Here is a 17,205-nt window from a genome sequence, read left to right on the forward strand (position 1 = left end):
GGGAGGTTTCGAGCCCCTGGATGAGGGAGCAGGTTGTTTCCAAGGGTTTTCCCGAGGCGCAGCCCAGCTGGCAGCATGCTGGGGGCAGGAGCCTGGGGGCTCTGCCTGTGATGGAGGGGTGGGGGGAAGTTGCCGCCCTGGCAGAAGCCCTCGGAGTTGCCAGATGGGCTGGTGAATTTTGACCTCAATGTGGAAACTGGGGGTGTGTGCAGGGTGACTGGACCCTATGAGAGAAGGCAGTTCAGTTTGGCCTTTTGAGCTGCTGGCTGAAGCTCACAGACCCTTGGTTTTCTCCTCCTGGCTGCCAGAGGTTTGGGAGCTCTGTTCTAACTCACAGGGAGCCTGGTTGGCTCTCAGGATGGGGTTGGGGGTAGGGGTGGTGAACGGGGAGCTGTTTCTTGTCTCTCCCAGAGCCGGCAGTAGAAGATTGAAAGGCGGTATGGGGGAGAGGCCAGGGCAGGCCCCTACAGAGCCTCTGAAGTTGTACTCAAACTGTCATGTGAATGTGCATTTTGCTGGAGAGAACAGTCATAGCTTCCAGATGATGCCATGACCTTCAGAAGACAGAAGCTACTGAGAGGGGCAAACTTCTATATCACCCTTAGCAAGGGTCCTCATTAGTAAAATAGAATATAGCTTCCCCAACATGAGCCTCCTGGGGCATACCCCATACTGGGCCTTCCAGCCCCAGACGAAAGGAAGACACTCTGGCTCCACTCTAAGCAGGATGAGGGACACTGCATGTCCAGTAGCCCTCAGAGATTCTTGGTGGCCCAGATGCCTCCTGGTCACCTGCTCTGTACATTTGATGAAGGTCTCACCTTGCACTGAAGTCAGACGAGAAAGCCACCCTGAGGCAGGCAACTGAAATCCTCCCACCCCAGTGAGAGTAGGAGAGCCATGCAGGGATCCCTAGAGGTCCAGGCGTATTCTCAGGGTGGGAAGGGTCCCTGGGATATTGTCTTAGTCTGCTCGGGTGGAAAGAACAGAATACTATAGACTCCGTGGCTTAAAAAACAGGAATTTGTTTCTCACAGTTCTGGAGGCTGGGAAGTTCGAACTCTAGGTGTCAGCAGATTTGGTTCCTGGTGAGGGGCCTCTTCTTGGCTTGAAGATGGCGGCCTTCTCGCTGTGTCCACACGGCGGAGAGGGAGGGTCAGCAAGCTCTCTGGTGTCTGTTCTTATAGGGGCACTTATCCCATTGTGAGAGCCCCACCCTCATGACCTCATATAACCCTGATCACCTCCCAAAGGCCCCGCCTCCAAATACCATCACATCGAGGGTTAGGGCTTCATCATGTGAATTTGGGGAGGACGCATCTCAGGCCATAGAAGATACTGTATGTATTACTATCTCAACTTTCACCAAGGAGAGCCCATTTCATTATTTCTCGTGCTGGTTAACAAGCCACTACTTATGCCTCTAAAAATCCAGTTTTGACTTCCAATATGTTAATTAGCAAGGCCTCTGGTGTTGATAGAGACAGGACCACAGAAGCACAGCGGGGGTCACCTCTGGACCGTATCCTTTGTGACCACCCCCTGAAGGGAGATTCTTGATCAGGAAAAGTGGACAAGCCCGGGAATGAGCAATGGCACAGCCAGCAGAAAGCAATTGAAAGTCAAGAATAGACAAAGCAGGCTGGTTGCCAGTAGGCGGGGCCTGCTTGTTTACTTTGCCTGATGGTTTTTAATCCAATGATTCTGTTTTCTGAAGGGCCAGGCAGATAGTAGCATCCTCCTCCTCCCTGCTTCCCTCTGTGACTGTGTTTGTTTGGCATCTCGGCCAGGAATCAGAGCCCTTCCTGCAGCCCTTTGCAGAGGTGCAAATCCAAGCCCGCCCTTGTTAATTGGTTGGGTTTTGACATTCCTGACAACTCTGCCCACACAGATGGTTTAATTGTTTGGTGTAACGAGAGGAGGTGGAGCCCTCTCCCATTTGTCACCCACATTCCTCCGACGTGCCCTGCCCGGCCGTGGCTGAATTGTGTTCTGTGATCTCGTTATGCCTGGCACAGAGTGCGGCTGGATGCCTGCCCTGCTCTGCCGCGTTCCTTTCCTAGCACGCCTGCTCACCATCACAGAGGCTTTTATTTACTCTGGATTTCCCCCAGTGCCAGCACCTCATTCTTCACACACACAGAGCTGCCAGCCGGCACTTTTATTGGAGAGTTTGCCTCACTACAACCTTTATCACCATCAGTGTCAACCGGGGGCCCAGCCCCTATTCTCTGCTTAGTATTCTTGACCCACTTTGTTTCAGAAATGAATCTTCCCATGGAGTGAGGAAGCTCGGGGAGGATTCTGGTGGATGCAAATAATCCTGCGGGGAGGGGGAGCCGGCAAGGGAAACGTGAGGGAGATGGTCACTGCGCCTTGGTCCACTTTCTGAATTCAAGCAGCCCCGTGTTTCCCATCTGTCAAGCGCTGATGTTGAAGCTCTGAGCCTTACTCCCATAAGTGAGAGGATTCTCAGCTCTTCACTGAAGGACTTGATCCTGTGCCTTGGTTTCCCCGTCTCTGAAATGGGGATATTTTCTCCTACTTGCCATGGGTGTTGCAAATGTTTAAATGAATTAGTGTTTCTAGGTTTGGTGAGGGGCTTCTCCACGGGAGGGGAAGGCACATACAAACAGCCAGGGAGGTTTTTCAAATCCACGTGTCTGTCTACCCTTCCCAGTTGAGAATTGTTGGCTTAGCCTCGTAGAAGGTCAGGACCCTCCTGAACATGGCCTGGCTCCATGGCTGAGAGCTGAGGTCAGCAAACCGCTGCCCGTAGGTTCAATCCAGCCCAATTCCTGACTTTTTTATGACCTGTAAACCAAAAATAGTTTTTATATTTTTCAATGGTTGGGGGAAAATTAAAAGCAGAATATTTCATGACGTGAAAATGATAGGAAATTCAAATTTCAGTGTCCATGATTCATTTGATTGGAATACAACCGTTCTTTATGTGTTTGCCTGTGGCTGCAACTTGTGAGCTACAACGTAAGTAGCACACAAGTGTTTGAGAAGTTGCAGCAGAAACCACATGGCAGGCAAAGCCCAGAATATCTACCATCTGCGAGAAAGAAAGATTCTGCCACCCCCTGGGCCTGAGCAGTGATTTTGGAGTCTGAGCTTGGCGTTTAAATCTTGTCTGCAAGAGTTATGTGACCTCCCAACACCCCTTTGGATACTTGCATAATGGGACAGTTTTGGGATCGTTGTGAAGATATTAAATAAGATAATGCTGGTCTATTTCCAGGTACATAGTAGGTGCTTACTAAATGAAGGTCCCCTGGTTCCTTTTTCTTGGCTCTCCTTGGAGAGATCCCTCCACCGGCAGACACCCCGCGCTTAATTACTTCTGGCCACTCAGGAAGCACTTAGTCTCAGAGCCTGCCCTGAGCGGGACCAGGGAGATGAAATCAACCCCCGTGTCCTTAGGGAGCGCTTGGTCCCCGCCAGATGACAATTCGGTAGAGAAGGCTGGGGGAGAGCCACAGCCTGGGGCAGTGGGCAAAGCTTCAGAGCAGGTGGGCCCTGGAGATGAGCATTGCCAGGTGGGCACCCCTCACTTGGTTGGGTGTGACAAGAGCACAGGGACACAGGTGACAGTAAACAGTGGCTCAGAGTTCTCAAGCTCTTACTAGCTGCCCGGTGCTGTTCTGGGGTTGTGCGAGCCCTGACTCACTTAATGCCCCACCACCCCGGTGAGGCAGCTCCTGTTATCAACCACACCATACGGAGGGGTTAATGACAAGCTCAAGGGGGACCAGGGTCAAGCCCCAGGCGGCGGGCTCCCAAGCCCAGGGTCCTGACCGCTGGTCTGCAGAGCCGCATCGTGGGGTCCTGCCCTGGACCACCAGGCTACAATGCTTGGACCTGGGCCTGGGGGCAGTGGGGAGCCGTGGAGGGGTTTAAAGAGATGGTGCTGTAATCAGGGGTGTGTTTTGAAAATCAGAATCTCTAGGCACACAGTAGGTCTTATAGCAGGACACTGTTATCTCCCCAAATGTCACCCACCCTCAGGACACCATCTTGCCCCTGTGTGGTTAGAGCTTCAGTGGGATTGTCTGAAAATAGAGGCAATTCCAACACATGCAGGCAAATCACCACACTCAGGGGGAAATGGGGGGCAGCCTGCTGTTTGCTCTCATACCCTGTGGACACAGTCGCAATGGAGCAGAGGTGCGTTGGCCCGGCCTTGCCTCCCAGGTTGGAATCTTGGTGCTTTCCTAGCCAGGTGACCTTGGGCAAGTCATTTCACTTTCTGTGCCTTGGTTTCCCCATCTGTCAGACTGGGATAATAATGGTACCACCTTATGGGGGTAGTCAGGAGCATTCAGTGAGATGATCTTGTACACAAAGTTCTTAGGGCAGTGCTACGGCACCTTGGTAAGTGCTCAAATGGTAATGTTATGTAGCTGTTACCACGGCCCCATCTTGAGTGCCATTCCTAGGACGTGGCAGGAAAAAAAGCCCACTGTGTGGTTGACAAGCCCAGTGCTGACATGTTTTGGTCTCCAAAGCCAAGAATTTCTTGGCTGATTGCTGATAAGGTAGAGAAGAATATGTGGGATCTTTGTGTCCAGCGAAAGGGCTGAGGGTCAGTTGCGTCCCACGCTCCCTACACACGTACACACACACACACACACACACACACACACACACACACACACACACAGATTCAGGCCTGGGAGGCCAGGGGAGGGGCGGCCCGGGCTGGAGACCTTTATGGCCGGTGCCTCTCCTCCCCTCCCACAGAACAGAGTGGACCTGCTGGAGCACGTGACCCAGGAGCACGAGCATTTCCAGGTGAGCGTGGACGAGTTCCAGCTGTGGCTGAAGGCGGTGGTGGAGCGCGTGCACGGCTGCATGGGGCGCAAGTGCCAGCTGAGCACCAAGGACCGTCTCTCGGCGCTGCAGGTAACCCCCGGCAAGCCTCTGCCAGAGTGGGGAGGGAGCGCTCATGGCTGGTGGGTCTCAGAGTTTATTTAATAGGATGGGGCTGGGGGGGGGTCCCAGGAGATACAAACATCCCTATACACAGACCCCACAAGAGAAGAAGCATGGGATGTGGTGTAGATCCCATGCTTGGGGCCTCCGCTGCTTTATGGAAATCTCTGAGCCAGCAGGGCATTTGGAAACCCAAGGCCACAGCAGCATGGTCTAGACCAGCTGCGCTCAAATGGGGGACACTTGTCCATGTCTGGAGACATTTTTGGTTGTCACAGTTGGGAGTGGAGGTGCTCCTGGCATCTAGTGGATGGAGGCCAGAGATGTTGCTAAACATCCTGCAGTGCCCAGGACAGCCCCCGACCACAAAGCATTGTCTGACCTCACGTGTCAATATGTGAAGGTAAGGAACCCTGGTGTAAGCATCAAACCTGCAGCGGGGAGAAGCTGGGTCCACTCTGGGCTTCCTGACTTGCTGTGATCTTGAACGAGCTTCCGACTCCCTCTGTAAAGTGAGTGGGTAGATTATCTTCAGTAATTCAAGGACCACTTTATAATTTTTGATACAGCTATACAGCACCTGTACCATTTATTTAATATTTGTATTTAAATTGACTCTCTTTTGAAAAAACCAATGAACAGTGACCACAAAATACCTTATATGACTTGTACAGTTTCCCCACTCTCTGAAAGTAGTGTTCCTATGAAACCGTTCATGAGCCGAAATGGTGTAAAGCAGAGAAGTGGGACTTCCCGGGCGGTCCAGTGGTTAAGGTTCTGTGCTTCCACTGCAGGGGGTGCGGGTTCGATCCCTGGTCGGGGAACTAAGATCCCGCATGCCGCACAGCATGGCCAAAAAATTAAAAAGAAAAACAAACAAACAAACAGAGAACAAGCAGAGAAGTAATGACCTTTTCTCGCAAAAGCTAAAATCCTCTTTGGATTTCTTTCAGGTAGCGAAAACAGGTACTAATGTAGGTCTTTTGTAAAAGCAAAGTGATATAAATTGAACTTTTGAAAAGTGTGGGTATCTGTAAAAGAATGTTCACAGCAACCTTATTCATAACAGCCCTAAACTGAAAACAACTCAGATTTTTATCAGCAGAGTATTGGATAAACACATCATAGAATAGAATATATGTACAAAGGCATATTAGTCGATAAAGAGGAATGAAGTTCTGATATACATGACAGCATAGAAGAATCTAAAAAACATTATGCTGAGTGAAAAAAGCCAGTTTTTAAAAAATAACATATTCTAAGATTTCAAATAGATGAAGTTCTAGAATCTTCTGGGATGTTAGAAATGCTCTATTTTGATAACAGTGTGGACTGCATGGGCATATATATTTCTCAAAACTCTTTGAACAGTAACACTTAAGATCTATATATAGATTTTCTCAACTTACAGTAGGGCTGCATCCCGATAAACCCATCGTAAGTTGAAAATATCATAAGTCGAAAATGCATTTAATACACCTAACCTACCAAACATCATAGCTTAGCCCAGCCTACCTTAAGCGTGCTCAGAATCATCTTCCATTAGCCTAAAATCATCTAACACAAAACCTGTTTTATAATAAAGTGTTGAATACCTCATGTAATTTATTGAATACCATAGTGAAAGTGAAAACTATGTTGGTTTACACTCTCTGCCACTGCCCAACATCACGAGAGAGCATCGTGCTGCATATCACTAGTCTGGGAAAAGATCAAAATTCAAAATGCAAAGTACAGTTTCTACTGAATGCATATTGCTCTCATTACCATCGTAAAAAAAATCAGAAATCATAAGTTGAACCATTTTTAGTCAAGGACAGTCTGTATTATACTCCATGTAAGTTGCACTTCAATAAAAAAGTGAAAAAAATATTTTGAAGGTATTTTAAATAAAAGACAAAAGTGTTTTTCAAAAATTTGTTTTAATATTAGAAGCCGATGAACACTGATTTAAAAAGAAATTTTATATCATTGTCATAAATGGAATACCAATACTCATTCATAATTAGTAGATAACCATACAAATAGATGTAATGAGGCCAAATGGGGTCGTTAGGTTCTATTTGCTCCATACTTGTGCCAGCTGAAAGCTTCAAGCCTGAGGCTGCCTCTGTCTTTGTTAGAAAAGCAAGATTAACAAATGTCAGAGAGTGTTAAAGACAGAGAAGTACCCAACAGAGACTTTCCCCTCACTTAATCAAACGGCTTGTAAATGACATGGTAAAGGAATTACATCCTGAATGTTATAAAGGCAGGCAGTCCACCCCTTGGAAAGGTGCCTTGGCTCTAGCCTGGGAATAGGAATTAGCATTTGGCATGATGTTCCCAGCGGTCCTGGAAAATGCAGCACATGTTTTCTTTTTCCCCTCGTGTTTTTTTCCCACCGCCTCCCTGCGTTAGGACATCGCCAGTGACTTTCCCAGGGGTGAGGAGTCTTTGAAGAGGCTGGAGGAGCAGGCCGTGGGGGTCATCCAGAACACCTCCCCTTGGGGTGCAGAGAAGATCACCAAAGAACTGGAGGAGATGCGGAATGTTCTGGAGAAGCTCCGTGCACTCTGGGAGGAGGAGGACGGGCGGCTGCAGGGCCTGCTCAAGTCCAGGGGAGCCTATGAGCAACAGAGGAGGCAGCTGGAGGCTGAGCTGGCAGAGTTCAGGAAGGGCCTTCAGAGGCTGGCGGAGGAGGACCTGGAACCCGCGGCCAAAGCGGGGACCGAGGACGAGCTGGTGGCCCGCTGGAGACTCTACTCGGTAAGCAGTGTTTGGCAAAGCCATGGCCCAGTCCAGGTGCCGTGTGTGCCTCGGGGCGTCCTCTGTGTAGTGGGAGGATCACGCTGTCTCAAGCACACTGGCTCTGGTTTGCCTGGATTTTTGATAATCTCAGTCGCCCGAGCATAGTAGACAAATTGGTTGTTTGTACCTATTTTCTGGATGAGGAAACTGAGGCCTGGAGAGATTTTTTTTTTTCCCCCCACCAACATCCCCAGCATCACATGATGAGTTGGTGGGTAAATAAGAGGTGGATCGGCTCCAAGTGTGCCATTCCCTTGCCTGATGGTAGGATGTGGGGAGCACTTTCTGAGCACAGAGCAGGGAGTGTTAGGTCAGAGGCAAGGCTCTCAGTGTAGAGAAGATGAGGAACAAACATAACCAGGCCTCTTAGGGGGCCCAGCACATGAATGCCCATCCTGGGGAGGGTGGGGGCATTCCATCCCAGACACGATGTCCCACCGGAGCACCTCCCCCTTCCCCACCCATGTGTACACTCACGAGAGGTCTGACTTGAGGACAGAGAGATTTTTCTTTTATTTATTTATTTATTTATTTATTTATTTATTTATTTTTGGCTGTGTTGGGTCTTCGTTTCTGCGCGAGGGCTTTCTCCAGTTGTGGCAAGCGGGGGCCACTCTTCATCGCGGTGCGTGGGCCTCTCACGGTCGCGGCCTCTCCCGTTGCGGAACACAGGCTCCAGATGCGCAGGCTCAGTAGTTGTGGCTCACGGGCTTAGTTGCTCCGCGGCATGTGGGATCTTCCCAGACCAGGGCTCGAACCCGTGTCCCCTGCATTGGCAGGCAGACTCCCAACCACTGCGCCACCAGGGAAGCCCCGAGAGATTTTTCAAATAAGGATTAACACCCTTCTCCAGTCCTTTATGTATTATATTAACTCAAAGGGCTAGCTTGTCAATTCCACTAGGGGAAATATCTAAAAGGAAAGCCCCCAGGTCCTACCTCCACTCCACATTGTTCTGTGTATTCCCTCTTCCTTCTAACGTTTGCTCGTATGCAGAAATACTTGTGTGTAGGTAGAAGCAAAGCATCCGTGCTCCTTAGCACCACTCAGCCTTGTAGGAGACCAGGTTCACTGCGATGATCAACTTTGTACAAAGGGAGTTGTTTCCCTTGTAGGATTGTCTGCCTTGGCATAGGGTAGGGGTGGTGTGGTGCAGTGGTGAAGGGCGGGGGCTTTCGGATCAGACTAACCCGGTTTGAGTCTTGGTTCCTCTGCTTGCCGACTGGCTGGCTTTGGGAGAATTACTTTTTTTTTTTTTTTTTTTTTGGCTACGCCGCTCGGCTTGCAGGATCCTTGTTCCCCCAACCACGGATTGAACCCCGGCCCTCGTTGGTGAAAGCGTGGAGTCCTAACCACTGGACCGTCAGGGAATTCCCGGGGAGAATTAGTTTAATCTCAGTTAAATGTGACATGGACGTGATGATAATAAGACCTGCCTTCCACATTCCTTATGAACGCGTGAAAACAAAAGTGCTTAGAACAGCAGCTGCCAATAGCATCGGGACTCAGGGAACATATGGCTCTTACCAGGAGTTCTAGGTGACGGCCAAGGTCAAAGCAAGCAAACTGGCAGGGGTGGAGTGTGGGGAGAGTAAGGCCTGGAAAGCCCTGCCAACAACCCCCTGTCCCGACAGCCACCTGGCCATGCCCGGCTATGCTTCAGGAAGCCTTTCCCGAGGCAGGAGGCTGACCACATCCCTACAGGTGCTGTCTGTCCCACCCGATTCAAGTGTCAATTATGACCAAGATATGACTAACCGGAAATCAATGAAGGGGAATTTCAGAACTTGTTAGATTTCTGTTCTTAAACTAGCATTTATGTAGTGAGAAGTGCGCCTTCTCTGTACTCGGTGCCTTGTCAAGCGGGGGTGGCCCCGTTTTACCACCGAGGGACCAGGACCGATCCAAGGCTGCGCAGCTGGGAAGGGCTGGAGGTGGGTTTCCAGGCCAGCCCGTGTCCTGCCAGAGCCGGTGCGCTTTCCACTCCCCCACCCTGCCTCCTACTGAGCATGGGACCAGCCAGAGTCAAGGTCAAGATCGAGCTCCACGTTTCCCGGGACAGCAGGAAAAGGCCGCATCCGAAGTACCTGAACATGGAGTGGAGTGGAGTGGTCGGGCGTGCTGGGTGGAAATATCCTCTTGCCGACAACAATAACTGGATTCACAGAGCATCTTTAGGTCCTTGTTTCCTTCATGCTGAAGAGACAGGTTAAGGGCCAGAGGGCCCGGCTCCAATGTCAGGTCCACCGTTTCCCAGCTCTGCAACTGTCAGAAAACTCTCGGCCAGAGTTTCCTTGTGTATAAAACGGGGACACAGAGAATTCCTGTCTCGGACCACGGCCAGGCTTCAGTGAATGGGACCACAGGGCACTCAGCACGTCATCACTGTTCCCTAAGTATTAGTTGTTTATATGATTAGGTGCTAGTACATGGCAGTGCTGTGAGGTAGGTGATGATAAAGAGAAAACCCAGCTCATGAAGAGCAAACGTGTTTGGGGTCACGGAGCGGGAGCGAGGGAGAGCAGGGGCTGAGCTCACGGGGCCCCTGTCCCTCCCCTGGGGGACCGTTTTCTCCCAGGCTGACCCACTGCCGCGGGATGTGCTCACCCCGCTGCACACACACCGCCATCCCGTCTCGGAAGCCCACCCGTCCCATCGGGTGTTGTCTGTTGCTGCAGGCCACGCGGGCGGCGCTGGCCGCGGAGGAGCCTCGGGGGGACCGGCTGCAGGCCCGGCTGCAGGAGCTCATCGTGTTCCCCCAGGACCCGCAGCCCCTCGCGGACAGTGTGGTCGCTGCCATCCAGGAGCACCAGAGGTACCGGGCGGGCCGGGGGAGGTCCTGGACCCCACGCTCAGCGCCTCTGCCCGTCTCACACCAGCTGCAGAGGGGGCTTGCACCCTCTTGCTGCCTGATAACAAATAGTTCTTGCTCCTATCAATGACTGGCCGTTATAGGGTCTCACTGGGCTCAGGTACTGACCCCTTTCCGAAGTATTTTACATTCTGCTCCCAGAAAGAGGCCTGAACTTTGCTTTTCTCCGTGCTATGTGGCCTCTTTGCTCATTTGCATCAAGTCTCCTTATGCAGCTTCGCACGGGGGATGGGTCCCCTGTGTAATGGTCCAAGGGGAGGGCTTTTCACTAGGCCAGCATTGTGCCCCGCTTGCTGACGGCGGTGCTGATGTAAGCACTGGACCTGACTTCAGACCAGCCTCTACCTCCCTGTCCGCCCATGGGTTCGGGCACGGCCAGGTCTCCAGCTTCTTAGCCCAGCAAAGACCAGCAGATCAAATATCCACTGGGCACAGTGTAAATTCAGAATCGGTACCTATTTTGATTACATGAGGCTCAGAGGGGTTTGGAATACAGCCCGACTGTCCCCGTCTCTGTAGCACTTCTCATCCTCCTGCCTGATGCAGGGGTTTTCCTCGAGAAGGAACTCGGGGACCTCCTGCCTTGCCAGGTGACTCTCACCCCACAGTGTGCACAGGCCCTACGTGTGTACATCCAGAACAAGGGCCTGGGTCCTCCACAAGGTGCTGAGGTGGCAGTGAGGCTGAATCTCCCATGCATAAAGCGGGCCGTGGGACGGGGTGGCCGAGGTCTCCCTCTCCTTCGTTGCTCTTGTGGAGGTGGCAGGTGCTGGTTATCTATGGCTGGGTGCTAGACGTTATATCTATACATATATATGTATATTTTTGGAAATGTAGTTGATTTACAATGTTTTGTTAGTTTCAGGTGTATAGCAAAATGATGCAGTTATACATATATATCGATTCTTTTTCAGATTCTTTTCCATTATAGGTTATTACAAGTTACGGATTATAGTTCCCTGTGCTATACAATGGACAGTGTATTGGAAAAATTATCTGTAGAAATTATTTGGGCCTAAAGTAATGGCATCCTACTCAAGAAAGTATTTTGTTTTGCTTCCGCGAGGTGCCTGGGGGCAGGCAGTACCAGCCTGGGGGCTCCATAATTCCTCTTCCAGGCTTGACTCTTTCCCTGGTCCAGAAGCTGGGCTGCAAGTCTATTCGAGGACTGGCTTACCTCCAGTGCCCTTTTATCTGGACAGCATAGGCCTCAGGGTCCCGTGGACAGCCCAGCAGTCTGTAGAATAGGAGAGTGCCCGCCCTGAGGGCAGCACAAGCCGGGCGCTCTGGGGTCTGGGCAGAGGCCTTGCTCCTGTACTGACCCGCTCTCTCCTCTCTCGGTTCCCCCTCCACGGTGCTCACAGCCTAAAGGCCAAGACCACCAGGCTGCGCAATGCCGCGGGCACGGACCTGTGGCAGCATTTCCAGCGGCCTCTGCAGGAACTGCAGCTGTGGAGGGCTCTGGCCCAGAGGCTCCTGGATGTCACCGCCAGCCTGCCAGACCTGCCCTCCATCCACACCTTCCTGCCGCAGATTGAGGTAAGCATGGTTCTGTCGGGAGGGCTGATGGGTGCAGCTGGGGGAGGCCACCAGCCAAGCATAGCATTTCAGCCTGTCCCCCGCAGGGACAGGCGTGTCTCTGGGTCCTCCAGATGCCTGGGTGGAGCCCACTGTACCCTGTCTGGTGAGTTCTAAGTGCACAGGAAATGTCAACACTTGTAGTTATCAACGACAAAAGTCACCGTCAGTTCTTGGGAAGAAGGTGAAGCCTGGTGCCTGGTGTAGCTCCAGGACTCTGCACTGATCTGCGCTCAGCCCTTCTGTTTAGGACCCTGCTTCAGGCGGTCCTCTGGTGGAAGCCTGAGCAGTGCTGAGAAAGAGCAGGATGTCAGGCCATTACCTTTACTGTGTGTCAATTGGGATGCATGTGACAAGTGACAGAAAACCTGACCAGTGGTGGCTTAAAACACAGAGATGGGACTTCCCTGGTGGCGCGGTGGTTAAGAATCCGCCTGCCAATGCAGGGGACACGAGTTCGAGCCCTGGTCCAGGAAGATCCCACATGCCGCGGAGCAACTAAGCCCGCGCGCCACAACTACTGAGCCTGCGCTCTAGAGCCTGTGAGCCACAACTACTGAGCCCGCATGCCACAACTACTGAAACCCACGTGCCTAGAGCCCCTGCTCCGCAACAAGAGAGGCCACTGCAATGAGAAACCCGTGCACTGCAACGAAGAGTAACCCCCGCTCACCTCAACTAGAGAAAGCTCACGCACAGCAACGAAGACCCAATGCAGCAAAAAAAATAAATAAATAAATAAATAAACAAACAAACACGGAGACTTTCAGGTCGTCCCAGAGCTGGCTTGATAGCTCAGCAGTATCTTCCAGGACCCAAGCTTTTCCCAGCTCTAAACCACGTCTGCCTTCATGGCCCCAAGGTGGGTGCCACCATTGCAAGTGTGCACCTCACTGTGTATTTGAGCTCATGCTGCATAGTTGTATATTCAGATATTTTCAGTTGACACATATGAGCTTTTTCTCAGCAGCCTTTAAAATGGTCCAATAAAGCCATCACTTTAAATGGCTGCAGAATATTCCATTTGGGGGCATGTCATTATTTTTTTAAAGTTTCCGCACTTAGATTGTTTAGGTTCTTTCCAGTTTTCATTGCCATAATTAACATATGTTGATTATCTATGTACATGGATTTTTGTTTCCATTTCTACCATTCTCCTCATTTTACTGATGAGAGACTGGGGCCAGGGAGAAGTTAGGGAGCTTGTTCAAGGTCAGGCTGCTCAAGAGAGCAGAGCTGGGGCCAGAATGGTGGGTTCTAGACTCTTGTCTCATGTTCTCATCCCTGTCTTCACTCTGGCTCCTGAAAATAGGTTTGTGAGGCATTCAGAACACTTATCATCAGTTGACTGTTGAGAAAAACAAGTGTCCCAGAGGGGAAGCCACTTGCTCGATGTGACACAGCCATTAAGTGACAGGGCTGGCTTTAACCCAGACCTGTCTAACTTTCCCCACCGTGTCACAACTATATTTCATCCTGTCCTTCCCACTAAGGCAGAAAGCAAACCGGGACCTCCTTGAAGCAGGAGAGAGGTCCTGTCTTTCTAGAGTGTGACCCAGGACTCCCAGTGCGGGAATTTCATGGAGCGGTGGGTTGGAACACTTGGGGCCAGGACTTTGGTTTATTCACGTTTGGACGCTGTTTGCTGGCTGGGAGTATGTCTTGCATCACTCCCACCGGCCCACCTGGGTGGGATGGATTTCACAGGCCAGGGCTCAAGCTGCCAGCCCTCTCTTTTCTTGACTCAGCTCCTGCATCTAGCCTCAGAGCAGCCTGTGGATCTGCAAAGCTCCAGCCGAAAGCTGGGCGTGGCTGGTGTATTAGTTCCCTGGGGCTGCTGTAACAAAGCACCAAAAACTGGTGGCTTAAAACAACAGAAATTCATTCTCTCAAAGTTCTGGAAGCTGGAAGTCCAAAGTCAAGGTGTCAGGAGGGCCTTGCTCTTTCCAGTGGCTCTAGGGGAGAATCCTCCTTTGCCTCTTCTAGCTTCTGGTGTTTGCTGGCAGTCGCTGGTGTTCACTGGCTTGTAGGTCCATCACTCTGATCCCCGTGTCTGTCATCACGTGACCATCTTCTCCCCATGGGTCTTCTTTTTTTTTTTTTTTTCACCATATCTTTTTTGAAGGACACAATTCAACACATAACAGTTGGTTAAATAATAATGGCTGAGAAGATCTGTCTTTTATCGTGTGTTCACTGTGGGTCCTGCACTATGTTAAATGCTTTTTAGGCATTTAAGCCTCACGGCAGCCCCGTGAACTAGGGTGTGTGATTACCCCTAATTTACCGATGAGGAAACCGAGGCTTGGAATTGCCCAAGTTCTCCCAGTTAGTATGGAATCCAAACTCATGATTGCAACTCCCCAGCCTGAATTCTTAACCCTCATGATATTGTGTCTGAGTCTGGTGAAAAGGGGGTGAAGGTGACTCCCTACAGCTGGAGGCTTGACCTCTGTGTAGCTAATTGCAAACCACACACCTGGGCTGGGGTCTTAGTTCTCCCTCTCCCAGCCCCGTGCCCAGCTCAGCATCTCTGTAACATCATCAGATATCAAATGGAAGGACTCTGGCCAGCTGAAGACCAAACCGCCGGCCTCCAGGGCCCCTGCGCCCTCAGCTAGAGAAGCAAGAGGTATTTGTCCCCAACAGCTTGTTCATCAGCAGGAGCCTGAAGCGGGGAACAAGTCTTTGGGGACAGGAAGAGTGCGTGTAGGCTGGGAATGTGGTCAAGGGAGGCTTCCTGGAGGAGGTGGGGCCTGGGCTGTGCAGAGTTCAGGCTGCCTGCTTAGGAGCCAGCTGCCCATTACACAGGGCTTCTGAGTCCCCTTTTCCTCCCCTCTCTGCCCGGTGAGCTCGCACACATCATGACTTCACTCAGGTGCCACCTCCTCTGGGAAGCCTTCCAGAATTTCCTGTGATCATGATCCCAGAGGCCCTTAGCCCCTTTGAAATGTCCCATACACCAACTGGGGGATGGCCCACTGCTGTCGGTGATAGAGGATCACTGAGTAGAGGATCAGACTGGTTAGTTTGGGGTTCGGCTGCAGTGTGGAGGGTCGATTTCGGGGGGCGGCTGGGAGGCAGCAGGCAGTCAGGAGCTTCTGGGGCTCAGGTGAGCAAGGCTGAGGGTGCACCACAGTCAGTGGTGGGGGACGGAGAGGGGACGGATTTCCGGGACACGTAGGAGGTAGAATTCTTGCTCAGGCTTTGGTAATAAGATGGATGTGGAGGTGAGAGAGGAATCAGATTGACCCTGACATTCAGGGCCTCCTACCGCCTTCCTGCCAGCCCGTTTCTCCTTACGTTCGCTGCTTCCTTGGAAACCAGCACCAAGGCCCAGCCTCCTGAGCAGGTGCAGCCAGAATAGGTGCGCTCCCGGCCCCATCTCCAGCTTCATCCTGCCCTGCGGTTCACGGAGGCCTTGTCTCCCCTAGGCGGCCCTGGCGGAAAGCTCCCGCCTGAAGGAGCAGCTGACGATGCTGCAGCTGAAGAAAGACCTGCTGGGCGGCATCTTTGGCCAGGAGAGAGCTACGGCCCTGCTGGAGCAGGTGGCAACTTCCGTGAGAGACAGAGACTTACTGCACAACCGGCTTCTGCAGAGAAAGAGCAAACTGCAGGTGAGCCCCGCTGGTGGCCCTCAGCCCTCGACCCGGCCCTCCAGGAAGGGCAGCCCTGCATCCTGACCCCAGCTCTGCCACTGGCCACCACGTGGTCCTGGGCATATCGCTTTGTCCCCCATGACCTCAGGTCCCTCATCTATCATCTGGGTAGGATTATGGCACAATCCTTCTCACCTGTCGGCCTCCCACCTCTGCCCCCGAATTCCCTTCTTCACTGATCAAGTCGAACTGTCTTCTGCAGAGAGAGCTGGGGACTGTCAGATAAGAAGACGCAGAGAAAAACACTTGTAAACTTTAAACCACTGGAGAGCTGGGAGCTAGTATTATTAGGGACACTTCTAAACGGCCACACGAAATCAAAGCATAACATGGGATGTTGTGGCCAGTTTCTTTTAGGTAACAAATGTTTGCTGAGCATCTAATAATGATGATGATGAAAGAGATGGTCTCTGGGGCACTGACCAGGGGCCTGGCACCTGCTAAGAGCATTACATCCCTGGTCTGATCTAATCCACAGCGCAAACATTTAGCAAACATTTGAGCGTTTGCAGGGCAAGTGGTCTCTGTTGCAGCTTCTCAACTCTGCCGCTGTAGCATGAAAGCAGCTGTAAATGAATGGGTGTGGCTGTGTTCCAATAAAACTTTATTTACAAACACAGGCCCCTGGTGGGACTTGGGGTGTGTGGTAGGGGATGTAGTTTGCCAGCCCCTGTTCTAGAGGCAGAACAACTGTTAGGTGAGGACACTACGGTCCTCAAGGAGGGGAGTCAAACACCCTCAAGGGCTCCAGGAAGGCTTCCTGGAGGGGGCGGCGCCTGAGTGAGTACGAGCCAGCCAGGAGAAGGCTGGAGATAGAGCAGCTAGTCTGTGCGTGTCAGGTTGTACCACAGGGAGCCTGAGAAGAAAGCTGATTTGTGTGCTGCCTGTTCTGTCTCCGCAGAGCTCACTCGCTCAACACAAAGATTTCGGAGCGGCTTTTGATCCCCTGCAGAGAAGGCTCTCAGACCTCCAAATCAGGGTCCACGCTGAGAATGGGCTTCAGCGGGACCTTCCTGGGAAACAGGCCCAGCTTTCGAGGTTGCAGGTAAGAGGTCTGTCGGGCCTGAGTGACCTCTACTCAGATACTCAGCTGTGCCTAGAAGCAGCCCCCTGCAGTAACAGTAACCAGCAAAGCAGCCAGCCCGAGCCAGATATTTAGACCCTCCCTTGAGAACTGACCTTTCATGTCAAATGAATCTCTGCTGATATACCTGTTGGTTCCTGGCCTCAGCAAGGCCTTTAGCACCTCCAAATGGCTGATTCTTGAGCCTAACAAAATGATAGGCTGTCCTTTTGCTTACTCCATGATTCCAAAGTCTAACATGAATATTTACTTTTAAAGTTGCTTCACTAAGTGTTCCTAAT

General features: G+C 51.5%; 1 protein-coding gene across 7 annotated transcripts in view; it reads left to right on the forward strand.

The window, feature by feature from the left end:
* The window catches only part of SYNE3 (spectrin repeat containing nuclear envelope family member 3), a 93,895-nt gene that overhangs the window by 50,363 nt on the left and 26,327 nt on the right, over positions 1-17,205 (forward strand). For all 7 annotated transcript variants that reach the window (XM_068541079.1, XM_068541069.1, XM_068541025.1 and 4 more), the window contains 6 exons: positions 4,750-4,911; positions 7,342-7,689; positions 10,410-10,546; positions 11,968-12,142; positions 15,616-15,798; positions 16,742-16,885. In XM_068541079.1, the coding sequence (XP_068397180.1) occupies positions 4,750-4,911; positions 7,342-7,689; positions 10,410-10,546; positions 11,968-12,142; positions 15,616-15,798; positions 16,742-16,885 (1,149 nt within the window). The remainder of the gene's footprint in view (positions 1-4,749; positions 4,912-7,341; positions 7,690-10,409; positions 10,547-11,967; positions 12,143-15,615; positions 15,799-16,741; positions 16,886-17,205) is intronic.

Source organism: Eschrichtius robustus, chromosome 1, assembly GCF_028021215.1.
Source record: "Eschrichtius robustus isolate mEscRob2 chromosome 1, mEscRob2.pri, whole genome shotgun sequence".
Taxonomy (NCBI): Eukaryota; Metazoa; Chordata; class Mammalia; order Artiodactyla; family Eschrichtiidae; genus Eschrichtius; species Eschrichtius robustus.